This window comes from Arvicanthis niloticus, chromosome 20, assembly GCF_011762505.2.
Source record: "Arvicanthis niloticus isolate mArvNil1 chromosome 20, mArvNil1.pat.X, whole genome shotgun sequence".
Lineage (NCBI taxonomy): Eukaryota > Metazoa > Chordata > Mammalia > Rodentia > Muridae > Arvicanthis > Arvicanthis niloticus.
This window is the reverse complement of record NC_047677.1, coordinates 15,275,599-15,303,510: the sequence shown is the minus strand read 5'-3', so window position 1 is coordinate 15,303,510 and position 27,912 is coordinate 15,275,599. Positions and strand designations below refer to the sequence as shown.

Below are 27,912 nucleotides of genomic sequence, written 5' to 3'. Positions count from 1 at the left end.
GGCCTACGCCGGCCGAAGCCGGAAGCTGCTGCTGTCGGAAGCACCCGGCGAGCGGTCTGGTGCTGACCGGCCCGGGGATGGCTCGGATCGCGGAGGTGGCGCGGCGCAGCGGGTGGCTGTGGCGGCGGTGGCTGCGGGCGCTGCTGCTGCTGCAGCTGCTGCGGTGGAGGTGCGCCCTGGGCGCGCTCCCCTTCACCAGCAGTCGGCACCCAGGCTTTGCGGACCTGCTGTCGGAGCAGCAGCTGCTGGAGGTGCAGGACTTGACCCTGTCTCTGCTGCAGGGTGGAAGTCTGGGGCCGCTGTCACTGCTACCCCCGGACCTGCCGGATCTGGAGCCCGAGTGCCGGGAGCTGCTGATGGACTTCGCCAATAGCAGCGCCGAGCTGGCCGCCTGTATGGTGCGCAGCGCTCGGCCCGTGCGCCTCTGCCAGACCTGCTACCCGCTCTTCCAACAGGTCGCAATCAAGATGGACAACATCAGCCGAAACGTCGGGGTGGGTAGAGGAGCAGCCTCGGCACCTGTGGCGTGGGGGCTGGGAAAGTAAGGAAAAGCAATTCTGTGGAGTTGGGGTATCAGAAACAGGCGGGTGGCATTAGGGGCTTGTGGCTTGGAATGCTGCCTCCCTGGTTGCTGTAAGCCGGCAACTTCTTGGGACAGGTTTGCAGCGAACACACCCAGAGCCACCAGTTTCTAGCAGTGTGATCTTGATTATTTTTCAAAGTATAGGTTTCCTCCTCTATAAAATGCTAGAAAAATATTCCAGTTGTTTCATGTTGCGTTATGGGAATTCGTCACGGTAAGGTAATCTGGAGCCTGCTGGCCAGGAGTCCGGTACCGTCCTGTTTATCAGCTTGTACTCTGGGCAAGTTAATGACACTCTCTGCTTGTTTTCTCATCCGTAAAGTGGGGATATAGAGAGGCCACACAAACTGACTCAGTAATAGCTCGTGGTCAGTGGGAGTTGAAATTTCAGGACAATCTGCCTTCTCTTGTTGGTAACTCGAGAGCTTTCCTGGTCACTTGGAAGGTTGTATGAAGGACTTAATGAAGGTGAACAAAAAGAGGAAGACACAGGCTTTGCCTCTAAGTACTGTATAAACTAGGAAAGGATTAGAGTGCCCACTGAGAGTCACAGGATTGCCTGGTAAAGGAAAAACCAGGACACTGGGATTGGGGGCGGAAATGGTCCTTTTGTACTGAGGGGCCAAGTAGTCTCATGAAAAAAGTGGTTTCAGTGTCCTTATAAGTCGTATTTTTTTTCTTTTGGTAAATGTGGGCACTTATTTGCATTAAGTAAATTCCAGAGTCACAGTTTGTGGAAAGAGCTGGCTTTCAAGGCAGTTTAAATAGGCTTACATGCAGCATTTTCCAGATTCGCTTCTTTTTCTGACTTTAAGCCCTTGCCCTCTGCAGTGTTATATTTGATTTTGAGCAGTTACATTAGATAAGCTGTTTTTAGGGAGCCTTTTTATTCCATTTTAATTTAATTAATGTATTTATTTGTGATGAAGTTTCTTGTCGCCCTGACTGGCCTTGAACTCACCGTGTAGCAGAGGGTCACTTGACGCTCTTGCTTTCGCCTCCCAGGTGCCTAGATTCCTGGCACGTGCCACTATGACCACGTTCTATGCAGGGCTGTGAATTTACCCATGACTTGTCCATGCTAGACAAGCGGTCTACTAACCGAGCCCCAGCCCCTGTTTTTATTTTTAAATTAGTACACCAAGTAACAGGCTGGCATCTCCTCATATAGTTATGGGCCGTCCATTCTATATCTCCTTTCCTCCAAGTTCCTGTTCTGCATCTCTGTTGTACCCTCCCACCATCTGTAACCCCCCTCCCTGTTGTACCCTCCCACCATCTGTAACCCCCTCCCTCTTTATTGTACCCTCCTACCGTCTATAACGCCCCTTCCCCTCCCTCCCCATTGTACCCTCCCACCATCTGTAACCCCCCCCTTGTACCCTCCCACCATCTGTAACCCCTCCCCCTCTCTTCATTGTATCCTCTCACCATCTGTAACCCCTCCCTCCCTGTTGTACCCCCCCACCACCTATAACCCCGACCCCCTCTCTTCATTGTACCCTCCCACCATCTGTAACCCCTCCCCTCCGCTGGACCCTCCTCCCCCCTTCCTTCAGCTTCTTTTTGTTCTGTCTTATGGGCTCCTTCCTGATGTCTCGGCCTCTAGTCAGCACTCACTCCATATTAACACACACATAAACATGAGAGGCTAGGATATGCATGTGAGAGAACATGTGGCATTTGTCTTTCTGTGCCTGGGTCGTTTCACTTAATACCTGACTTCTCATTTTCATCAGTTTTCCTGCAAATTTCATAATTTTCAGCAGACTTTAAAAAAAAAATTAAATAACAAGGCCTCTTGTGGGCACGATGCCCATGAATCACGATGCCAACCCCGGGTCTGAGGATGTAGATGTTTTCCTTGTGTAGATGCTGTGGGATTATGAGGCTTTAAAAAACAAAAACAAACAAACAAAAAAAACCGATTCCTGTGGGCTCGAACAATGGTTCAGGGATTAAGAGCACCGGCTGCCCCTGCAGAGGACACTGGTTCGATTCCCAGCACACTTGTGCTGCCTCAGGGTATCGGGTACTCTCTTTTGACCTTTGCACTGTATACACCTGGTGAACGTGAATACATGCAGGCAAAACACTCATATTCATCAAATAAAATAAATAAATCTGAAAAAAATAAAAACCACCCCAAGCTCATGGGTCAACCAACAGCCAAGCCTGGTAACCCGAGTTCAGTCCTGTGACCCACGAGGTGGAAGGAAAGGACCTGTTCCCTTAAGCTGCCCAGCTGTGGCATGTGCACCGTCATGCCTTCAAAGTAATAAATGCAGCGTCATAGGAAGATGGAGTAGGAATACGCAGCCGTGAATGCTGTCAGAGTAGACGGGAAAGGAAGAGCCAGAGAGGAAACTGAGGGGAGACTGAGGACAAGGGCAGAGAGGTCGTGAGCATCAGATCCTGCTGAGGGAGCCAGAGGTGTAACTGTCAACATTGGCACTAGGGTGAGACTAACACAAGTGGTTCTGATGGCGGGGACACCAAGGTTAGAGTAGGTTAACCAATAAAGGAGTAAAAGGGGGGGAAGAGTGGCCCTGAAAGAGCAATAGTCAGTAAAGCAGACGTGGGCTTAGGAGTGAGCTCCTTTCTGTTTCCTACCCCTGTCCTTCCTTCTTTTCCTAAGGCCCTAGGGAGGAAGGCAGGAAACATATTTAAATATTTTGTTTACATATATATGTATCTTCCCCCCCCCACCCCCGTGTGTGTGGCTGTGTGTGTGTGTGTGTGTGTGTGTGTGGCTGTGTGTGTGTTTCCTGTTTGTTGTCCATGTTGATCTTGAGCTGCTTGGCCCAAGTGATCCTCCTGTGTTAGCATCCTTAGAATCTGGGACTACAGGCATCCAGCCGTGCCACACACTGTGCGTCAGCACTAATGGAAATTCTCTTACAGGGAGAGTAAAGAAAGACTTGCAGAAGTAAACAGGGGGGGAGGTAGGCCAGGGGCTGGGAGGTTGGAGTTGATAAGACCCAGGGCATCCACAGAATGAGGGGCTCTTTCTCCTTTGTGGTGGAGATGCAGGCAAGTTAGAGTGATGGCTTATGTCTTCTTTGCCACATAGGAGGCTGGGTCTTCTCTGTTGAGTGAGGATGGGTTCTGTCATCTACATTTCAGGGAATGCAGAGATTCAAGATGGTTGTAAAGTAAGGTATGGAGTTGGGGGTTATAGATTAATTGGTATAAAAAAAAGTCTGTCTCCCATCCCCCTCCCCGTGTGTGTGTGTGTGTGTGTGTGTGTGTGTGTGTGTGTGTGTGCGTGTGTGTGCGTGTGCGCGAGTGTGCGCGTGTGCTCGGACGTGCATGCATGTCTGTCTGTGTGTTCTTTTTGATGGCCTCATCCAGCTTCTTAGGTGCAGCCATGATGGAAGTGAATGGTTACGTTCCTGATGGCCAGGCTTCTGCCAGATGGTTATGGCTATGACTATGACAGATCAGTATAGCAATATTTTAAGATATAAATAAGGACCGGTAAGTTTGGGCCTTTGTGCTGCGTGTTGAAACTGTAAAGACGTGAAGTTTCCGTCCAACAGGAGTTGACTTCCAGATGGAAACCCTAGATACACACAGGGAGATAGCATGCTTTAAGAAACGGAGCCTTAGGGAGGTTGAGGGCCTACTCAAGGTCACTCAGTGGGAGGAGCAGGCCTTCAGGTCAGAAGGGCCGCACTACCTGTTTCATAGCGCTGGGAGGAAGAGTGGGTGCTGCTCTGGGACCATGCCTTGGGCCAAGCAAATTCAAACCACTACAGTGCTCGGCTTGCAAGTGCCTGGTGCATATGGAGAGCAGAGGGCACCAACTCCATTGTATGTCACCGTGTGGGTGCTGGGAATCAAGCCCAGGTCCTCCGGAGAAGCAGCAGATGCTAAGCCTCTCTTCAGCCCCGAGAATGTGGTTTTCTTTTGCTTGACTCTTAAGGACTTTGCCAACTTTGTCCCAACATATCCACAGTGACACCACATTCAGAGCATACCTGGTGCTACCGAACAGTGCCTGCACACAACATACCAACGCCACTTTCACCCCGTGGTCACTTTATGCTGTCTTAGAGTTCTCTTTCCTTTCTCAGTGCAGGGCTTAGTTCAAATCCTGGGTTCTCCATGACCTTTTTCCAGCTTTCTCCCAGCTACATGCGTGTGTTCCTCAACCAAACTGTGCCACACCCGTATTGTGTATCACACAGTAGTGCAGTGTCCATTAAAAATAGCATCTGCCTATTGAGTTAGATTTGTATTTATCTCTGTAGATACGGCGTGCTTATGTGAGTATGTGGGTACCCATGTCATGGGACACGGATGGAGGGAGGAGGACAGCTTGTTGGACACAGTTCCATGTTCTCACCATGAGGTCTAGGGATTGGACTCCTGGCTATTAGGTTTGAAGGCACTGCCTTTGTCCACGAAGCCATCTCATCCAGCCTGTGGTGATTCCTAAGTAGTCAAGCAGCTACATGGAGGTGCACTTGAACTGCTTACACCCACTCAAACAGACTCTCCCAGCGCACTTGGGCTTGCAGCAAAGCAGATAGATGAAATGACACTTCCCGTGACTGTGTGCCAGGCATTGTGCTCCTTGGAGATTGTGTGTTATTTCATTTAATACAAGAAGTATAGGACCCATGGTTGTGAAATTGAGCTCCAGTTTCATTTAGGAGTTAGGTGCACAAGCAGAAAGACTCTAGTTCCATTTCTCAGTGCCATGCAAAAATGTGGGCGTGACTGCATGCACCTGTAACCCAGTGCCATAGGTGGGCGTGACTGCATGCTCCTGTAACCTGGTGGCATAGGTGGGCGTGTCTGCATGCTCCTATAACCCAGTGGCATAGGTGGGCGTGACTGCATGCTCCTGTAACCCAGTGGCATAGGTGGGTGTGTCTGCATGCTCCTATAACCCAGTGGCATAGGGAGTAAAGGCGGGAAACTTGCTGGGGATACTGGCTACCATCCACCTGCCTAAGACTAGTTCCAGGCTTGGCGAGGGGCCCTAACTCAGGGAATAAGGCACAGAGCGATAGAGCAGCAGACCTCACGTCTGCTGGCCTCTTCAGATATCTGCCTATGCACAGGTAACTGCACATCACACACACACACACACACACACACACACACACACACACACACACACACACACACGGAACTCACATCTACATATGCATGTGCACAAAACAAACAATAAAGAAATTTTATTTTTTGTTATTTCTCTGAAACAGTTCCAAGAAAGGAACTGGGAAATGTTTTATTAGACTGTATTTTAAAAATACTTACTTGGAGAGACTGAACCACCAACCACCTAGGCTAGACCTAGGCCCCCCTGCCCCGCATATATGTAGCAGATGTGTAACTTGGTCTTCATATGGTTCCCCCAACGATTAGAGTGGGGTAGGGGTAGGGGTAGGGGCTGTCCTTGTACCTGTTGCCTGCCTGTGGATCCTGTTCCCCTAACTGGGGCGCCTCAGTGGGAGAGGATGCACCTGGTCCTGCAGTGATTTATGTGCCAGGGTGGGGTGATACTGGGGGGGGGTGTGCTACTCCTTTTCAGAGGAGAAGGGGATGGGGGAATGGGCTGTGTGAGGGTGGGCCAGGAGGAGGGGGGCTGCGATTGAGATATAAGGTGAATAAATAAGTAAAAGAAAGAAAGGAAGGAAGAAAGGAAAAAGAGAAAAGAAGAAGAAAAGTACTTACTTGGGCCTTTAGGTGGCTTAGTAGGTAACAGCGATGCCAGGAACCTACACAGTGGCCAGAGAGAACTGACTCTGTAAACTGTCCTCTGGCCTACACACACACACACACACACACACACACACACACACACACACACACACACAGAGTGCTTAAGAAAACAAAGGTAACAGACAAAAGCAAGCACTCTCTTAGATGCATCTCGGTAGTGAGATGTACACAAATGACATGTCTTCCCCAGATGAATCTGTGATATTCTTACGGCTGGTCAGTTCTCTTCCCGGTGTTCCCACTGGGTCTCTTTCAGCCCATGGTGAGACTCAGTGTCACTCCTGGCCTCTGTGTTTGCAGGTAGGTTCTTGAAGCACAGTGTAGATGGCTTCTCTGACACTTCTCAACTCCTTGAAACACCAGCATTTTTGGAGTGTCTGCGAACAGGAATTAAGTAGCTTTGAAAGCAGGAAGGGCCCAGGACTCAGTGCCCTGCCTGAGGCAACAGGGATAGGAAATTGATGAGGTTCAAGACATTAGGATCTCAGGTTTGTGATTTGTACAGCATGAGTTTCCTTCAGGATTAAATGGTCTTTGGAAGACATGTTTTTCTATTTGAGTACAAACTTTATGTGGATGGATTACTGGATTTTCTTACAGAATACTAACCTTTGGACCAAAAATTGCCCAAATATGAAGCCAAAGGTTTGGGAGCATTTACACACAGATTAAAAGTGCTATATAAATACCACATTTACTGTATGAAAGTTTAGACAGCTGGAGAGAAGCAGAAGTGAAGATAAAATTTGTCCTGTCATCTAGAAATAACCATTGCTACATTTTGTTGCCCGCATTCTGGAACTTTTCCTGTGCATTCAAAGTGAGAGATTGCAACACACCCACAAGTTGGAATTAAGTTGACTTGAGCACAGAATCAAATTTTTAAGAAGCAAAGATGGGACTGAAGAGATGGCTCAGCTGTTAAGCAGTCTCCGCCTTCACACATGAACACTGCAATAAAAAATGTTAGATAATTGTCTTCCTGCCATTTTTATTATCACTGATGTTACTACAAGATTATATCAGACAAAATCTCTAATAAATATCTCAACTGTTTTATGGCTTTTGTGGACTACAATTTGCTTAGAAAATCTAAATATTCAGATTATCTCTTCCTTTTGTCGTTGCTGTTTCAGAATACCTCCGAGAGCCAACGCTGTGCCGGAAGTCTCCTCATGGCAGACAGGATGCAGATAGTTGTGATGGTCTCTGAGTTTTTCAACAGCACGTGGCAGGAGGCGAACTGTGCAAGTGAGTCTCCATGTTTGCGCCGGCTCAGTTGATGCTGTGGTTGGCTCGGGAATAGACGTCAGATTTGATTTCAGTGAACTTTAAAATGGCTGAAACCAGATAGAACACTTGTCATTAAGTTTGAGCTGTCACTGCGTCGTGGTGTATTAGTCATTGTCACCTGGGTGAGTCCTGCCAGCCTGAAATGTGTAGCAGATTACAAAGATCTGAGATCAGACAGGCATTCGCTCGATGTCAGGTTTGGGGCAGTTAACTTTGTCGTATGGAACTTCAGTTTCTTCATCTCTATGTTGGAGAAAATATCAGAACCTGTATTAACTGTTTAACATAATAATTGTGGTATTTCTAATAATCTGGGGGGAGGGAGAAGAAGAGAGAGAGGGAGGGAGAGATATCATTTGTTTTGCAAGCTTTGCAGAACAGATGGTTTTGTGTAATAAACCGACACCTATTTGAAGTATTCTTTGGAAAGACTTAACTCCTCATTTCAGCTCTCCTTGAGTATCAGCTATGTCCTTGTGCCCTTACCTCCCACTGTCTACAACTTGTGAGAAAGATACAGTTACAAGTCCCACTGTCTATAACTTAGTGAGAAAGATACAGTTACAAGTGTAACTTACAGAAGGAAATAATAACATTACAGAGGCTTGGAAGGAGAAATCACCCAGAGCATTCTTTGAACCAAGGCTTCATGCCCGGGCATGGTTTTACTGGCCAGAGCCTAGGTAAAAGACAGGGCAGAAAGAGAGGCATCGTGGTCAGGGGCACAGTGTGAGGGAAGAGTGGGGCTTTTAGGGTCCTGGAAACCTTCAGGGAGATGAAGTCAGATAAGGAAGGTAGAACTGTGATCGATACAGTAGTTTCTCATGTGAGCCAGCATTGCCGTACTTCTTGGGATGTCAGCATGATATTAAGTGGGGGTTTTATGACTCCTTGGGCTTTAAAAACACATGTGGAATGTTAAAGGTAGCAAGGAGTAGCAAGGGTATCAGTCATTTCTCATTGCCATGACGAAGTGTGACAGAAACAAGTGGCAACCAGAAAGGTTTATTTTAGCTCATGGTTGCCGAGAGGTTGTGTCCATGCAGAGTGTCCATCATGGAGGGGGAAGAAGTAGTGTGAATGGCGTTGTCTGTGGAGCCAGAATGTGAGGTGGTCGTCATCACGTGACTGCAGACTTGCCAGCATGTGACTGCAGACATGCCATCACGTGATTGCAGACATGTCATATTATTAGCAGACATGTCATGTGATTGCAGACATGTCATATTAATGCAGGCATGTTATCGCATGACTGCAGATATGTCATCACATGACTGCACATATGTCATCATGTGACTACAGACATGTTATGTGACTACAGACATGTTATGTGACTGCAGACATGTGATGACATATCATGTTAGTGTAGACGTGTCATTATGTAGACATGTGATTGCAGACAGGCAATCTACTGGACCCAGGGAACCAGGTCCAGCTGTCACCTTTAGAGGCCAGCTTCTACTTCCATCAGCCAGGCCTCACCTCTTAAAGGTGCCGTGGCCCCCAAACTTTACTTTTTTTGAGTGAAAATTCCTTTTGTAAATATGATTAAAGTGAATTTTGGAAACACATAAAGAATATTTTTAAGCATTAGAAAATATCCAGGGAACAAGTGTTTACATGAACTTATATAAGAGGAATATTTTAGATTTGAACCTGTAACAGCAAGTTTAAAGTTTTTTTTTTTTTTAATTTATTTTTATTTTTTCAAGACAGATTCAGATTATGTAACCTTGGCTGGCTTGGAATTAACTATAGACCAGGCTGGCCTCTGTCTCACAAGTTCTGGAATTAAAGGCATATGCCACCATGCCTACCTAAAATTTTTGTTGTTTTCTTTAGCTTTCTTGAGACAGGATCTTGCTACATACCCTTAAATTTGCTGTTGTGGTCCAGGCTGTCCTCAAATTCAGGTACCCTCCTGTCTCAGCCTTCAGAGTACTAGCATTAACATAATAGCATGTGTCACTGCACCCAACTTAAAAACAAAACAAAAAGCAAAACACACACACAAAACCCAACCTGCCGTTTAACTTAAGTTCAGGTCTTTCACCACAGTCAGCACGCCATGTTACATCGACAATTGTCTCTTCAGTTTTTGTCTCTTCATTGCTTTTGGAGATTGGGAAAATGGCTTAGCTCTGTTTTTTGTCCTTTGTTGTGTGTGTGGTTTTTGTTATTGTTGTTTTCTTTTGTGTGTAAGACATTTTGTATATACGCCAAGCTAGCCTTGAGCTTGGTATGTATCTAAGGATGACCTGGTCCCCATGCCTCCCAGGTCCTGTGCACACCAGGCTGTCATTTTTAGCAGCAGCTTCGTGTAGCTGGGCTGGCCTGGAGCTCGTAGCCTCCTGAATGATTGGATCATAGGCATTTGTCACGGCCACAGCCAAGACTGAAAATTCCCAGTATGAGTAGATTGAAGAGCCTTTTAAAAAGTCATGTAGGGGTTAGGGATGTGGCTCTGTTGGCAGCTCGCTTGCCTAACATGCCGAAGACCTGGACTCTGTCTCCAGTGCCATGTCCCAGCACATGGGAGTGGAGATAGGAGAAGATCAAGGCCATCCTCAGCTACATAGTGAGTTAAGGCCAGCCTGGGCTACATGACAGGTCTCAAAACAGTGAGCAAACAAATAAACAAACAAACCAATGTAGGAGTCTGGGGAGATGGCTCAGCTGACGCTTACTGTGCAAGCATAAGGACCACAGCTCAAGCCACCAGGCTATCATTATGGCTCTGTGCACTGGGAGCCAGAGACATCAGGATCCTAGGGGAGCAAGAACCAGCCAGACTAGCCAGTCAGTTGGCTCTGGGGTTAGTGGGAGAGACCGTCTCAACAGAGAAGGTACAGAGGGGTAGAAGACACCACGTGTGCACACCTGAACACATATGTACTTGTGTACACAGAACACTAGAACCACTTTTAAATGGGACTCCTCTTAAAAATTATTTTTATTCTATGTATATGAGTTTTGGCCTGCATGTATGCACAGACACCACATTTTGTGCTGCACCTGATGCCCTGGGAGGCCAGAAGAAGGCATCAGCTCTCCTGAGGCTAGAGTCACAGATGGTTGTGAGCCACCAGGTGAGCTGGGACTTGAAGCCAGGTCCTCTGACAGGAAGAGCAGCCAGTGTTCTTTTTTTTTTTTTTTTTTTTTTTTAGATTTATTCATTTATTTTATGTCTTTGAATGCACTGTAGCTGTCTTCAGACACACCAGAAGAGGGCATCAGATCCCATTACAGATGGTTGTGAGCTACCATGTGGTTGCTGGGAATTGAACTCAGGACCTCTGGCAGAGCAGTCAGTGCTCTTAACCCCTGAGCCATCTCTTTGGCTCAAAGCCAGTGCTCTTAATTGCTGAATCCCCAGCTTCTAAATAGGATTTAAAACAATTTGAAATTTTTGAGACAGGGTTTCATGGTTGGCCTCAGACTCTCTGAGTATTCACAGCTGGCCTTGAGTGTCTGGTCTTCCTGCCCCGCCTCCCTGGTGCTGGGGTTGTAGCTGTGTGCACGTTTGTTGTCTGAGCCATTCTATCTTGAAAATATCGCTCTGACTGCACTTCTGAGGAACGAACCACGAAGCTGTTAGATGTGAGTTGTTCAAGAGATTATTATCTCCTAATTGGAATCGATTAACAAGCCAGGCAAAAGAACTAAAAGCTCAGATGTGTTTTGGGGAGGGGGGTAGGTCAGCTGGGGGGGCGGGAAAGGATGACTTCGTTTTCATTTGGTTTTGACCTTCATTCAGAGGAGGTAAATTTACCGGCTTTGGGCTTTATGCATTTAATTTCCACTCAAAACTCTCTAGAAAACCTAGAGGCTCCCAGAATGTTGTGCTTATGGCATTTTTATGTTCGAGGAAGTGGGGGGGGGGGGGGGGAGGGACCAAGGGCTTTCCTTTCCAGGACTATGCATTAAAAACCTGACTTCCCAGTCATTGTTTTAATCCTATTTTAAAGTGTTCCACGATCCACGATCCTGTGTTAATTTTAAATGGGATTTAAAGAGTTTTAAGAGACTGGACTTAATTAAACTTCACTCTTTTTTGGTTTATTTAATAAAAGCTTCCTTCCCCGGCTTTCCTCCCTCTCTTCCTCCCTTCGTTTTTCCCTTGTAGTTCCAGACTAATTCCTTAGATTTCTTCACTGCTATTTCCTTAGTAGTTGGCATCCTATGTGCTCACTTTAAAGATTCATTTATTTTATGTATACGAGTGCTCTATTTGCATGTACTTCTGCACGCCAGAAGAGGACATCGGATCCCAGTATAGATGGATGTAAGCCATCTTTCCAGCACCTCTGTGAGCATTTTAACCCAACTCTTTGCTGAGTGTGTAAGCATTTCTAACTGTGTTCTCTGCACGCCTGCTCATGAAGAGAGCAGGAAAGTTATCTGAAAAAAAATTTTTTTAATTTAAAGAAATGTGGAGTTGTTGGGGTTTAGGTGAGAGGCAGAGAGCTTGCATGAGGCCCTGGGCTTGGTCTCCAGCTCCAAAACCAAAACAACCCCCCCCCCACACACACACACATTTATCAGAATGTCACAAAGCATTCTTGCTTGTTTTACACAGTCTAGTGAGACACTGGGAACACGAGAAAGGAATCTGGAGGAGGAGGAAATGTGGGGGAGCTGGAGGTTAAATGTCTCCTCTCAACCCTTATCCTGTGTGAGCATCCCAGATCCCCGAGTGTGGATGAGGAGGCGAGCGTACATGAATGGCAGGCGAAGAGGCAGGAGTAGTTCCGGGAGCTGTGATTGTCCATCTGCATTCGGCTGTGTAGGATGTGTGTATGGCAGAAGCTCAGTGTTGTAACTAAAGAATCCAAGAGCCAAAGTGTTAGCATGGGTAAAGTAAGAGTTTCAATCGGCTACTTAGTGTTAGCATGTATGAAGTAAGAGTTTCAGTCGGCTACTTAGTGTTAGCATGTATGAAGTAAGAGTTTCAGTCGGCTACTTAGTGTTAGCATGTATGAAGTAAGAGTTTCAGTCGGCTACTTAGTGTTAGCATGTATGAAGTAAGAGTTTCAGTCGGCTACTTAGTGTTAGCATGTATGAAGTAAGAGTTTCAGTCGGCTACTTAGTGTTAGCATGTATGAAGTAAGAGTTTCAGTCGGCTACTTAGTGTTAGCATGTATGAAGTAAGAGTTTCAGTCGGCTACTTAGTGTTAGCATGTATGAAGTAAGAGTTTCAATCAGCTACTTAGTTTAACCTGGAGTTGGTTTTCTCTTTCCATCACGTGGGTCCCTAGGGATCCACCTCAGGTCACCAGGCGTGACACCAGGCACCTTTACCCTCTAAAGTCATGTTGCCAGCCCCCGGAAATGCACTCTCTTTCCATAGGCAATGAAATTCCAGTCCCCTGGATAGTATTTTATGGGCGTGAGGACGCTATTAAAGCACCCTGTAATTCTGAAGAATACTGATTTAGCAGAGACAAATTAACTTTCAGTGGTGCATATAACTTAAGTATCCCTGACTGAAAAATCATTAAGGTCAACTGCTGAGCCAGAAGGTCAGGTAGGCAGTGTCTGCCTTCCTCACGTATTATCTATGTGGTGGTGGGCTTATTTGCATGATTTTAAAGATAGTTTTTGTATTTCTAAACTTAATTACACCACTCTTCACCATTTATTCTTACTTTCTGAAGCTTGCTCAGCTTCTCAGAAAGTGGTGATTATTGTTCTCCATGAGATTAGTTCTCTCTTTAGGTGGGCCCCTGGGAATCCACCTCAGGTCTTCAGGCTTGGAGGCAAGCACCCGTCCCCTCTAAGCCACGTGACCAGCCTCTAGGAATGTACTCTTTCTTCGAAGACAACCTGTAACTGTAGTGAACCAGGGTAACTGTGTGTCTCAGGCTGGCCTCGGGCTTGGGCTTACAAAACTCCTGTCTCAGCCTCCCAGGCATAATTTGTATTCCTCCAACCTTGGACGGGCTCAGAGGGATGTTGTAAAGTAAGTGAACTAATTCTATCCTGGTGTAGCTTCCAAATGAATGAGACTCGGACTGTGGTTTATGTATTTGACTTCGCACAACTACTGGGGGATTGCCCCTAATCTATATTTCTATTCTCTAGACTGTTACTTCCCAGCTCTGCTCCCCAAAGACTTGCTGTTTGAGTCTTCCCAGGCTGTTTCTACTTCCCCAGCCTGTACTCGGGGTCCATTTCACTTGGGGATGTGCTCCTGGTTCATCATGGCTAATGGAGACTGCCTGTTCCCTGTGCCCTCCATCCCTCCCTTTCTCTCTCTCTGTCTCTCAATCAATCTTTGTCTCTGTCTCTGTTTTCTCTCTTTCTTTCCATATAATCCCCAGCCCAATAACTCAAACTCCACCTCTCTCTTCTCCCTGGTAATTGGCTGTAGCCATTTTTATTTAACCAATAGTTTTAAGTTGGGGAGCAAGGTTTACATAGTGTCACTTGGTAAAAATGAACATCTCTTTGTTGGGGACAACCAGGTCTTGGGAGACGACAGTATTTAGGATTTGAATACATAGCAGCATCAGATATACCAGGATGTGACAATATAAAACCTAGTTTTTAAAAACAGCAGGGATGGGCTGAAGAAGTGGCTCAGAGGTTAAGAGCACTTGCTGCTCTTGCAGGGGACCCAGGGCCGGTTCCCAGTGTCCACACAGCAGCTTAGAACTGTTACTCCAGTTCCAGGGCATTTGGCACCATCTTCTGGCCTCAGAGGGTGTCAGGTATACATGCAGTGCACTCATACATACATGCAGGCAAAACATGCACATAAAATAAAAATAAGTCTTAAAAAAGGAGCAGAGGGGTCTGCAAAGACGGCTGGGCAGTTAAAGGTCCTGGGTTCGGTTCCCAGCACTTACGGCCTCTCACAGATGTCTGTGACTCCAATTCCATGAACTCTTACACCTCTTCTAACCACTTTGGGCATCAGGCATGTAATGTGTGTAAATAATACTCATATATGTAAATAAATCATATAAAATTTCTTTTAAACCACTACAGATCTTGAAACAAACTCCTAATAGATGCCACATCTGTAAGGATGAGTGGTTCAGCTGGACTCGGTGGTACACACCTGTAATTCCAGCACTCAGGAAGGTGAGGCAGGATGGGGAGACGTCTGAGTGCAGACCCCGTCCCTAGAGGACTCAAGAGTCGGGGTATAGTTTAGTGATAGGGTGCTTTTATTTAGGGGGACCAGGGTTCAATCCTCAGCACTAGGGGGTCGGGGATGAAGACAGAATCCACACAATTCTGTTAGTAATTTAGCTGGTTTCTGTGTGAAGGCTTGACTGGAATCCTTCGCGCCTGGAGAAAGCCTCTTGAACTGATGCCTGAGTCCTCATGGAGACAGAAGCTGTGCTAATCTGCACAGCCTTGATGAGGCTCCATTGATTATCTGAGATGAGGCAGAGGCACAATGACCACTTCACTTAGCACATGTGGAGAGCTTGTGGCTACACCTTCCCTAGCTTGCTAATTTCTGCAACGCACAGCTTCTCACTGTGTGTAACCTTATGCTCCTGATTCCTGGCAGTGGATAAAGGGGATTTACCAGAGTCCTTTTGTGTTGTATCAGAAAGTCAGGGTCCTTCTAATAATGAAGACACGCTTAACCCCACTGTATAAGTGAGCTCCTTTGTGCTTTGTGATACCACTGCCTGATAGTTACTGGGAAAAAAAAACCCCACACTGTGCCAGGACAGCACTTAATCAGCTGTCAGTCTGCACCAGCTCCTCACTTAATTTTCCAATTATTTTAAGTGAAAAGAAAATAGCAGTAAAAAGGAAGACATCAAGTCCTTTTATTCCCCAGAACAGCCTTCTTCATAAATCATTTTTATAAAGAAATTGTTTATTTGTGTATCTTGTAGAAGAAATTGCCAGAGCTCTCCAGAACAGCGTGCCCTGTGTTGTTGCATGTACCCAGGGAGGCACGCCTGACATCTTTGGCTGTGCCTGCCAGGCATGATGGGACCCATTGTGATACTGGTGTCTGCCAGCTGTGGGGAAACCGGTTCCAGGACTGCTCTGTAGGACAGTAATCCCCCCTCCCCCCAAGACCTTTAGCCTCACTGAACATTCTCTGACCATAATTGTGCTTGTTTTTATTCATGTCTGTTCTACCTGACCCAGGAGTCAAGGCTACACCGTGTTAATAAAATAGGATGAAAGGGGAGCTTATATTATTACTTTAAAAAGATTTTAGGGGCTGGAGAGATGGCTCAACAGTTAAGAGCACTGACTGCTCTGCCAGAGGTCCTGAGTTCAATTCCCAGCAACCACATGGTGGCTCACAACCATCTGTAATGGATCTGATGCCCTCTTCTGGTATGTATCTAAAGACAGCTGCAGTGTACTCATATAATAAATAAATAAATAAATAAATCTTAAAAAAAAAAAAAAAAAAAAGATTTTAGTAAGCCAGGCAGTGGTGGCACACACCTTTAATCCCAGAGCTGTGGTAGAAAAGCAAGCGGATCTCTGAGTTCAAGGCCAGCCTGGTCTATAGAGCAAGTTCCAGGACTGTCAGGGCTACATAGAGAAAACCCTGTCTCAACCAACCAACAAACAAAAAAAACATTTTAGTAAAAAAAAAAAAAACTAAAAAGTATTTTAGTATTTGAACTTTGTGGATACTGACATATGAAATAATTTATATTTAATTAGTAGGAAAGAATTGTATGTTTAAGGAAATGCAGGCATGTGGAGAACACATTTGGCATCTTAGCACCTTGCTGACTTGTGTGTGAGTCTCGGTGTGAGCCCTTCTTTCTCTGGCTTAGTTTGTTCATTGTAAAGGAAACCATCAATTTGTAAATGATTGATGGGCCATTAGGGTTGGACTTGCGTTCTTGAGATGATAAAGCTGCAGGGACTGTAGATTCACAGGTTCAGCGAGGCCAAGCATCTAGGAAAAGGTTCACCAACAAAACCTCCATCCATGTTCACTGGTGCAGAGGGAGTCCTGCCCAAGCTCTCTCTGTGTGTGTGTGTTGTGGGGGGGGGGGGGAGTTGTCTGTCTGTCTGTCTGTGAATCTGAAGTCTAGCTGGCTTTTGGACTCAGGAGGATAGTTTTATAATTCATCTGGTTGGGTGAGCACCTGCTTCCAGTGTCCCAAGTTTACACACAGAAGTTAAAGTGCTGGCTGCCCTGACCTGTTAACCAGGCTTACGTTTCATCCTTCTGATCAGGTGGCAGTGACTTCCTGAATCCCTGATGGTGTCAGGTTCTTATGGGTACCAGAGAGGGGCAGAAGCATGCAGTTGTCCACTCTTGAGTATTGAAATTGGTAATTGTTTAACAGACTAGGAGTGTGTATGTGCATGTTTGTGTGTGTATGTGTGTGTTTTGTCTGTATGTATATGTGTGTGTTTGTATGGGTGTATGAATGTGTGTGTGTATGTGTGTATATGTATGTATGTTACTCACCTTGTAGTGTCTGAGAGTGATGGCCCAACAGCCAGACTGATTACAAATTCCAGTCTTCTGTGTATCAGTTGCATGACGTTGGACTTGTGTGACCTTGGGAAGGCTCCTTCATTTCTCTATCCTGTTCCTTATTGCTAAATGTTTTTTGTTTTTTTTTTAAATGTTAACTATTTGCTAGTTGTGGTGACATAGGCCTTTAATCCCAGCACTTGGGAGGCAGAGACAGGTGGATTTCTATAAATTCCTAGGCAAGGCTGGACTACATAATGCTGTTTCTTTGTTTTTACAGATTGCCTAACAAACAACAGGGAATATTTGTCAAATAACACAGAGGAGTTCCTCAGTCTGTTCAACAAGACTTTGGCCTGCTTTGAGCATAACCTGCAGGTCAGTTACATAGACTTACAGCAACTGAGTAATGTGTAATTCTGACTTTTTACAGGGTTTTGGTTTGTTTGTTTGTTTTTTTCTACTCTTAGACTCTTAGATTTTTTTCCACTTGAAAACATTAGAACTCCAGCGCAGGCCGAGTGTGGTAACACATTCCCCGTACTTAGCTGGCAGAGGAAAGCGAATCTCTGAGAGTTCAAGACTGCTCATCCACAAAGCCAGTTCTTGGCCAGCTGGGGCTACAGAGTGAGACTGTCAGGAAGAAAGTGGGGGAGGGAGGGAAGGGGAGAGGGAGAGGGAGAAGAAAGGAGTGGGGGTAGGGAGAGAGGGAGGGAGTAAAAAAGGAAGGGAGGGGAGGAAAGAAAGGGTTGGGGATTGGAGGATGGCTCAGTGGATAAACATTTCAGGTGAGGTAGCACATGCCTTTAATCCCAGCTCTCACGAGGCAGAGGCAGGCAGAGCTCTGTGAGTTCAAGGTCAGCCTTCTCTGCACCATGAGTTCCAACCCAGCCATAGAGAGATCCTGTCTCAAAAAAAAAACAAACAACAAACAAACAAACAAACAAAAACCAAACAACAACAGAATGCTTACTGTGGAGTAGGTATCAGGCAGGTCACAGGCGCCTCACAGGCAGCAGTCACTCCATCTCTAGCGAATCCAGTGCCCTCTTCTGGCCTTTGGGGGCAACTGCAGTCACATTCATATTATCCCATACTCTCCCAACACACATACATACACATACTTTAAAAATAATCACAAGTCTTCATATAAATTAGGGGCTGGAGAGGTGGCTTAGAGGTTAAGAGCACTGGCTGCTTTTCCGTAGGAGACAGGTTCATTACCCAGGACCCACATGGCGGCTCACAGCCATCTTTATCTCCAGCTCCTTGGGAACGGAGTTTCTTCTGGCCTCTGTAGACACCAGGCACACATAAAAGTAGAGGCGGCAGCCACAGATCTGTCACGTCAGTGGCTTGATCATGGTATTGGAAGTCTGTCCAACGGATGGGTTATGTTCTCTTAGAGACTGTGTTTGCCTGATAGTAAAAGGAGAAGAACCCAGATGGGCTTAGACCCTGAGTAGCCGAGAGGGTGGCGATGCCATGGGTGGACATAAGGAGGAAGATACTGCAGGACAGTGAAGATTAGGAATCCTGTTTCAGGAGGCTGGAGAAAGGGCTCAGTGAGCACTGGCTGCTCTTACAGAGGACCTGGGTTCAGTTCCCAGTACCGACATGGCAGCTCACAGCCATCTATAACTCCAGCTACAGGGGAACTAAATATCTTCTGGCCTCTGTAGACACCAGGCACATACACGCATGCAGGAAACACCCATGTACATAAAATAAACAGTCCTTTTAAAAATTGGGATAATTTTTTAATTAGCAGTGTCTTGGGTAAATAATCATAACTATAACTAGCAAGTGTTAGGGACGGGGTCATTAGAACAAAGACTCCCGGAAGCTTTCATACAGTTTTGTACCATGTCCCTCTGTTTTCTGAAGCCCTTACTAAAAGGGTGTCACTGAGATATAGAGGTGAAGAGACTTGCACGAAGTCAGACTGCAGGGAGACACACCAGGATGGCTTTAAAGGAGAATTCTGTTTGGGGCAAGAGAGATTGCTCCAGGGCTAAAGGTACTTGCTGCCAAGCCCGATGGCTCAAGTTAAATCCTAGGGCCCTCATGGTGGAAGAAGGGAACCCCTCCAACCAGTTGTCTTCTGAGCACCCCTTACAGACCACATGTGTGCATGCGTGTGCACGTGCACACACATAAATAAACAATGAATGCAGAATAATTTTTAAAAGAATTCTGTTTTGAACCTGTTAAGTATGACACTCCCACTCCGATACTCCTGACAGACACCCAAGCTCAGATGATACAGTGAGATGGGGGAGGGGCTGCAAGGTCAGGGGTCATGAGACACAGTCCTTGCTTCAAGCCATGCAAGTAGATGAAGAGAGAAAGTTAGACAGAGATGGTAAAGAGGCTCTGACAACCAAGTCCGGGGGCTTTGGGATGGGGAACAGGCTGAGACAGCTGTGAGTGGACAGGAAGAGGCTCACACGCTCTTCTCAATCCGCCTCGGGTGGGAAATGTTAGCAAGTGGCTTCTCTTGAACCCCTGTCCTGGTGACAAGGCAGAGTGAAAGGGTATCTGACTGACACAGGCTCAGCTACTGTGACAGCCTCCCATGTCCCTAGTCTGTGGGTAGCTTCGTGGAAAAAGAGTTTAGCACCCCCCCCCCCCAAGTGGTGTGGGTATAATACAGCCTTCTTGAGGTGACATGGGGCCCTGTGCAGTGTTTGACCAGGTTCTGACATTAGCTTCAACTCACTAAGCTTTAGGAAGGTGTCCTCAGAGTCCACACAGCTGCCTTCATCTCCCATCCCAGATCCACTCCCTCGATCAGTTAGGAGCTGTGCAGTGTTCGTTTTGCAATTACGCTACCATTAATCAGTTCCCCCTCTTGTTTGTTTTAGCGTGTGGCTGTTATCAGCTGCCACACTTGAAGCCTTTTGCATGTCACTGGGAGTTCCTTTGAGAATGTGTTCAGTGGACTCCTTCGAGGGGAACACCATGCCAAAAGCATGTGCATTTTTAGTTTTTGTAAACGGGCTGTATCCCCCACCCTGCGCCCCACCAGGATTCTGCGCTAGGTTTGCAGTTTCGGCTACGTTCACCATTGACCAGTGGAGAGTGGCTCTTTCTTGTGGGAGTTTAAGGGGAGACTTGGCTTGTCAACTAGACGGTCAGGGTCACGTCACAGGGTTTCAGTTGCCCCGATTTCCCATTTTCTTTCTTATTTCCATGTTCATGGTAAAGAATAAAGAGAATAGAGAACAAAGAAATAAATGTGTGCTTCCAAATACAGGTGTCTGCCTAGAAGCCAGAACTTGGGGTTTGCTGGCATGCTACTCACCACCACTTCCACCCTCCCCCCTTCCCCCCCCCACACACACACACAGAGTGAAGGCTGTCTGTCCATTTTCAGTCACTGGAAAGGTCTGGGTTAGAAGCTGAGGTAAGAGAGTTGAGTGGGATTCATATCCCTCCATGAGAAAAGTCCAATTTCATTCGGATAAAGGATGACGTTTAGGCTGTGAAGCTTAGCAGGGATGAATTTTATCTGGAAAGAACAACATAGTTAAGTATGAATGCCAACACTGAGATAACTTAGGAAGGTTGGTATTTGGCCGTCAGTCATTTGGCAATGAACTATTGATGTCTCCGACATCCTCCGCAGTGGTCATTAGAGGCTGTGCAGCAGTTTTCAAAACTAAGAGACACCTAGACAGTGCTGGATACTGTTGCCTTGTGCCCATATACCAGGTCTCCTAGAAAGTTCTAGAAGCTCTTGCCTCCTGCCCTCAGATCTTCAGGACTCATCACCCTCGAGGTCTAGGAACTTCCCATGGTCACAGCCCACCACTGTTTTCTCCTTGGGGTTACCGGTGGCTTTTGTTCAGTTCTCCTTTTCGTGTATAGTAATTGTATACAGCAATGGGTTCTATTGGGACATTCTTGTTTTCCTACACATATGTAAGTTGTGCTTTGATCCTGTTTGTAGATCCTGGGATTTTCTTTTTGCTTGAGGCTTGTTCAGAAAGCCATTGCCTGTTTTTTTTTTTTTTTTAAGAATTATTTTCATATATTTACTTAAGGAGTGCATGTGGAATCAGAGGACAGCTTGCCTGTGGGTTCCAACAGTGATACGTGGATCATTGCTTAATGGCAAGCAGCCTTACCCACTGAGCTATCAACCGCCTGCCCTCATAGCTCTGTGTTTTCTGCATGTTTATCCTCTAGTGATTTTAAAGTTTCAGGTCCTAAATTAAGGTCTATGAATTTTCAGTTGATTTTTGTCAGAGTGGGGACAGGGATATAGTTTCAGTCTTGATATCCAACGTCCCAGCACCATTTGTTAGGGAGGCTTGTCTTTTCTCCAGGGTGTGTTGCTGATGTCTCTCTGGTGGCTGTGCTATGTGGGTTTATTGCTGGGCTCACTCCAGTCCTTTAATACTCCATATTGTCTTCTGTCTGGGCTTGGGGGCAGGGTAGAATGTCAAATGGTTGACATGCAGAGATACTGTGTCCAGTATGTCCTGTGTGTCTTATACATCTACCTTTGTCATTTTAGGGGCGCACATACAGTCTCCTCCCACCAAAAAATTACTCCGAAGTATGCAAAAACTGTAAAGAGGCGTATAAAAACCTGAGCCTCCTGTATAGTGAAATGCAGAAAATGAACGGGCTTGAGAACAAGGCTGAGCCTGGAACGCACTTATGCATCGATGTGGAAGATGCAGTAAGTATTTGCTTCTGGCATGGTTCATATTTTGCAGGTGTTGAATGTGCTTTCAGTGTTAGCATTTCTTGTGTGCACTGGAATAGAGGCACATGGCATCTTCAACTGAAAGAACTACAGTAGTTATAAGGTAATAAGGTTTTATGGTATCTGTGTCAGACCAAAATGTACATTAACCAGGCACCTCATAGGCGAGTTAATAATTTGACATATTTTGATTTTAAAGTGGAAACCCTGTCTCAAAAAAACCAAAAGGGATAAAAGGGGGTGGGGTGGGCAAGAAAGTAGGTGTGGCTTTCGGGGGCATAGCGTTTCCTTGTGCTTAAATTTCAGCCCCCTATCCAGTGGGTGCTGATTAAAGAGATTTTGCATCTAACTACCATGTTTTCAAAAGATCTTATCCACTTACTGCATTCATTTCTTTATCTATATGATAATTGGAGAATGTTTACTTATAGTCTGTGTCCTCACGGAAATATGAGCCAGATGAGGACACAGACCTAGTGTTTTCTAATTCATTACTTAATAGGTAGGACACAGCAGAGGGGGAGGAGAGAGACAGAGAGAGAGAGAGAGAGAGAGATAGGTTGAGTGTGTGTGTGTGTGTGTGTGTATACACACACATAGAAATGAGGTCTCATTATTAAGTACAGGCCAGCCTTGAACTTGAAGTGAGCCTCCTGCATCTTCTCCTTAGTACTGGGATTACAGGTGTGTTCCTCCATGCCCAGGATGTCGTTTAGCACTGCTTTTCTAAGTCCCTGTAACTAGTAAATGTTGGAGAATCCGGAAGCCTCTTCTGCATTGTATAGCTTGTCTTTCCATAGAGCACCAGTAGGTGGCAGCCGTGCCCTCCTAGGCAATATGATGCTTGAGACTTAATTATCTGAGAAAACAAATCATTGGCTCAAAAGTAGAGAACTCAAGGTCAAAATGGCTAAGCTTGCTGGTTAAGAATAGTTCCGCCTGCATTATCAAACCAGCCTAGAGGGAACTGTTCTGGACTGTCCAGATGTGCTCAGGATAGTAAAAGGCACTGGGCATGGCTGCTTAGAGGCTTTTGGGGTTTACATCTCAGCCTAATGATTGTACTTGCTTAATAGCAGGGTCTTAGCAGTAAATAACGTTTAATTAAGGAAACAGAGTCTTTATTTTTGTAAGTGCACATTCTCTGGGAGATAAAATGACTGACATTCTGGTATATCTTGGTGATTATTATGTATTTATAATTTAACGTTTTGCGTGGTTATAAGTTTATACAGTGACATCCGGTTGCTGGTAGCATATGCTCTCAGGAGGCAGAGGCAGGTGGACATCTGAGTTCGAGGCCAGCCCGATCTACAGAGTGAGTTCCAAAATAGCCAGGGTTGCAGAGAGAGTCTCCAAAACAAAACAAAACCAAAAATTATACAGTTTCCAGTTGTAAACCAGCTTTTTTTTCCCCTGGCAGAAGAAATTGTTCTCAAGTATCTGTAGATTTTTCAAAGCTGTTTTAAATGATGTCTGGATTGTAAAAATATACTAAGAAATTAAAGAGGATTAAGTATTACATTGGATTATAATATAGTAATATATGTTTTTCTAGATGAACATTACTCGAAAGCTTTGGAGCCGAACCTTCAACTGCTCGGTCACCTGCAGCGATACGGTGTCTGTGGTTGCCGTGTCTGTGTTCATTCTCTTCCTGCCCGTTGTCTTCTACCTTAGTAGCTTCCTTCACTCAGAGCAAAAGAAACGCAAACTCATTCTACGTAAGTTCCTTTCAGTAGTCTGTTTAAACGCCCACCTATACTTAAAAGATTTGGGGGTCAGGGAGCTGGGAGTACGGTGTTGAAGCTCTTACCTGTACGAACAAGGCCGTGGATTCAGCCTTCAGCGCCATGACGCAGGGGAACAGATGCAGATGTGTTTTAGAAAGGATGTGGCAATTGTCCTTACCTGCCGAGCCATTTCCAGACTGTGCGGGCACTCGGTCAGTAAGCCCCTGCCGCTGGACAGCCAGGGATACTTAACTCTCCTTTGCTCTCCCCGATTCGCCTCCCTTGATTGGATCATAGAGTTTATCAGAACTAGGATTTTTTTTTCCTTGAATACTGTCATATCGCCAGTACCTAGAAAGTGCCTGGCCACAGCGAATGCTCACAGACATTTGTTGAACAAAAGAATACTGTAGTGTGTTTGATGTTAGCATCAAAATGCCATCCCTGTGAAATTCTTTATGGGAAAAAAAATCCCGGATCAAATAATGTCAGGCAGTATTGCTTTCAGGAAGCAGAAGCAAGTGGGTTCTTGAGTTAAAGCCAGCCTGGTCTACAGGATGAGTTCTAAGCCAGCCATGGCTTCATAGTTCAACCCTGACTCAAACACAAACAAATTAACACAACCAAAACCCAAAGAAAATAAACAATACAAATAGAGAGAGAGAGAGAGAAAATGACACACAGTGACCCCCAAACACTCGTGTGTGTTAACAGTTCCTCTCCCTTCCCCACCTGTCCCCTTCCTCCCTGCGTGAACTGATGACACATGACTGCTCTCTGGTATGGTTGTCTTTGAGAGTTAGTTATGCACAGCTTAAAACAAGGCAAGGGAGTAGAGGTGTCTGGTGGCTCCTCCTGAGGCCAGCAACTCTCAGATCTCATCGTGTGCCAGTGGCACCATGGGTGCCACTCCCACCGTGGGTGGCACTGTGGGCTTTCAGTTCTAGAGCCTGAGAAACATTTGCACTCAGCTCTTCAACACACAGCCTCACCAGGTGGCCATGACTCTATCTGACCCTAACGGCTCGGTGCCATGAGTGACATAATCATAGCTGAATATTACAGTCTGCTAATCATGCTGTATGTGACATGCAACTCAATTTAAAAAAAAAAGTCAGCGAACCGCAGGTGGCTCAGCCCTTAAGGCTCCCGCCCGCAGAGGGCGCACCGTCTCTTGGTGCGCGGGTTCGAGTCCCGCTTCCCGCGTCTGGTGGGAAAAAAAAAAAAAAACGCCGGGCGGTGGTGGCGCACGCCTTTAATCCCAGCACTTGGGAGGCAGAGGCAGGCGGATTTCTGAGTTTGAAACCAGCCTGGTCTACAGAGTGAGTTCCAGGACAGCCAGGACTACACAGAGAAACCCTGTCTCGAAAAGCCAAAAAAAAAAAAAAAAAAAAAAAAAAAAAAAAAAAAAAAAAAAAAAAAAAAAAAAGTCATTTCTTTGTTAAACTAGAATCCCTTTTGCTGATTTATTTATTTATTTTTGCCTCTGGGTTTTTCTGTGTAGCTCTGGCTATCCTGGAACTTGCTCAGTAGACCAGGCTGGCTCAAAACTCAAAGATCCACCTGGTAGTACTGGGATTAAAGGTGTGTGCCACCACCAGCAGCTCAAAATAATGCATGTCATTGTGACATTTACATACACACATACACACACACACATACACAATGTGTGTGTTTTGTTATTCTTGCTTGGTGCTGAGTATTGAAGCTGGTGCTTTATAAGTGGTGGAAACACCCTTTACCATTGAGCTAGCACTCTAATCCCCTGAAAAGTGAGTAAGCATGTATTGAGATAGGGTCTCACTGTGTAGCACAGGCTGGCCCAGAACTTGCTATGTAGGCCAGGCTGGCTTCAGACTCAGTCCTCTATCCGTAGTCTCCTAAGTACCAGGATTACAGGCATGTGCCACGTGCCCTGCTTGAAAAAAAAATTTTTTTTTATCTGAAAATCGAGGTAATGTTCTTTCTTTCAGTGTGTGTACTTTCCCTTTTCTCGGTTTTATTAGACATGGTGTCATCTTGTTCCAGCTCTTGATCCTTCAGGCTTCATAATTAAAAGTGACTGCAGCAGAAGCGTTGTAAACACTCTTGTCGTTAAAGAGGCATTTAGAGTTTGATTTCTAGCTTGGACTTTTATTGTTATTCTTTATGTACACATTAAGATTGCAGTGCTCAAGAAAGTGTAGATGCCTGTTTTATTAGGTATTGCTTTTAACAAAGTCATGGGTAGTAGTTTCTACTTAATTTAATTTTATGCCGTTCATAAAAAAAAAAAAAAAAAAAACCCTTAAGTTTTACATCTAAGAAAATTGGAACAAGTCAGATTCAGCCAGTAAATAGACAATACAGTGGTTTGCTTGTAAGCACTGGATAAGCCCTCGAGAGCCGGAGTTGAAACCCAGCACTTGTGTCTCCCCAGCCAAACGTCTCAAGTCAAGCACCAGTTTTGCCAACATTCAAGAAAATTCCACCTGAAGCCTACAAAACAGGGACTCGACCTCATGCCGTGCCAGTGAGTGGTTGGACCATAGCACAGTCGAGAGGAAGATGAGCCAAGATCTGACAGGTCACATTCTTCTGGAATGCTGGAGCTGTAGACCTGTAATTTCTTCTGAATAAGGGTTCTCAAATTCCCTTTGCCTGAGTACCCCAGTTTTGAAGATATCTGTATTTTTAATTTTCAAACATAGCAATGTTACATATTTTTAGGTATATCTGTTACAGTTACAAGTGAGGGTTTTATTTTTCAGGCATATGAATGACTACTTGACTCTTCTGATTTATCCTCATTAACAGAAGTACACAAAACAGAACCAGCTGAGGTCTGCCATTTACACATTAGTCACTTGGAGCTGACTCTGAAAAAGAAATGTACTTGCCAAATGGTAGCAGGCTCAATGATTAACTTAAATGAATTCCCATCGCAGTATTGTTGTATGTATATACATACCTATACATATATATGTATATATAATGTATATTTAATATACATTAAAATAATGTTCTCTGGTTCCCGGGAGTCACTTTTGCAACCACTAATTGATTATAGACCTCCTTAAAGTTTTCAGAAAGTGATGCCACCCTATACATTTATCTTTGTTAAAGATTTACGGTAACTGGGTTTCTAATATGATTTTTATAAATACTGTTTTACATCTTATTTTGCCTTTATTTCGTAAGTAATTTTAAAAATCACTGGACTGCTTAGTTATCTTTGAGGACAAGATGGACCCATCTTAAGCCAGGGATCTGCATCGTGAATTTCATCGTGAATTCCATTAAGTTATTTGGTAACCTGTAACTTATTAGTAGTTTAAGTAAAATGTAGCCCAAGTGTATCATGCTGTGTTTAAATTTGTGATTTTTAGTGAAAACTTTATCTTGGAATATTTGGAGATTTTGGGAGAAATGAAGGAGAAATACACAAAGCTTAAATTTCAGAAACTAGACAAGGACCTGAGTGGATGCTCACTGTAAGACAGCTGGGGAGTTTATACTGGAGATGAATTGGATGGCAGGTTCACACAGAAAGCCCCCAGTTATGGGAAGGATGAAAGTCACATGACTGAAATGAAATTACACATTTCACTATCAGGAAACTAGTTCTGCTTTGGAATATTGTTTAGCAACCTTTAAGACAATATCTCAGTGTCTTTCAGTTTTATTTCTCCATATGTAGAAGCTGGTGGTTTTGTTGGTTAATTCGGTGGAAACAGGCTTTGCTTTAAAGGTTGTGAATAGGAAGACTCCTTGGGCTCAGTGGTTAAGAAAATGTGAGTCCCTTCACAGACTGCAGTTGCTCTCCAGGGAGACAGGAGCGTTTGGGTATTTTTGTATGTTTACCACATATGCAGAGTGTGAGAGCAGGCTCGTCCTGGAGTGTGTCACACGGGGAGTGTGACAATCAGATGATGCTGTGATCCACTAGATGTGCTGTGGTCTGTTGTGCTGTCACTGTTCCTGCGGCTGTGACTAAGGCACTGTCTTGATTTTGAAGCACATGGCTGCGGGCCATTGAGAGCCACCGTCATGAATACATATAAAGCCCGTTTACATGTGCAAAGTTAGCAAATGACATATTTAAACGGTGAGTATCGAGTCCTTGGGCACCTTTCAGTACTGTGTGTACACACCATTGCTTTTGGATAAGAAGCTGGCGAGCACTTTAATAAGCCAGCCATCTCTGTTTTTGATCAGGGCCTGGCTCTCTAGAAGTTGCATCAGAAAGAGATTTGAAAATGTGACAAAGAATTTCATCTTATGGTCATATGAAAAATGTACATAGTTCTGAATCCTGAGACACATAGGGTTATGTGTGTGTACGAGAAAACCTGTTTTTTTTCTTTATGTTTTACAATAAAGAAAATAACAAGGAAAATTGTAATGCTGTAATTGAATTTTTATTTGAATT

The 27,912-nt window shown here is 45.1% G+C and overlaps 1 protein-coding gene across 1 annotated transcript; it reads left to right on the top strand.

Annotated features, from left to right (window-relative positions):
* Positions 1 to 27,879, top strand: Ostm1 (osteoclastogenesis associated transmembrane protein 1). Its single transcript, XM_034524797.2, has 6 exons — positions 1 to 494; positions 7,459 to 7,573; positions 17,329 to 17,426; positions 21,574 to 21,741; positions 23,327 to 23,492; positions 25,921 to 27,879. The coding sequence occupies exons 1-6, from the start codon at positions 78 to 80 to the stop codon at positions 25,974 to 25,976; spliced, it is 1,020 nt and encodes a 339-aa protein (XP_034380688.1). The 5' UTR covers positions 1 to 77; the 3' UTR covers positions 25,977 to 27,879.
* The last annotated feature ends 33 nt before the right edge of the window (positions 27,880 to 27,912 follow it).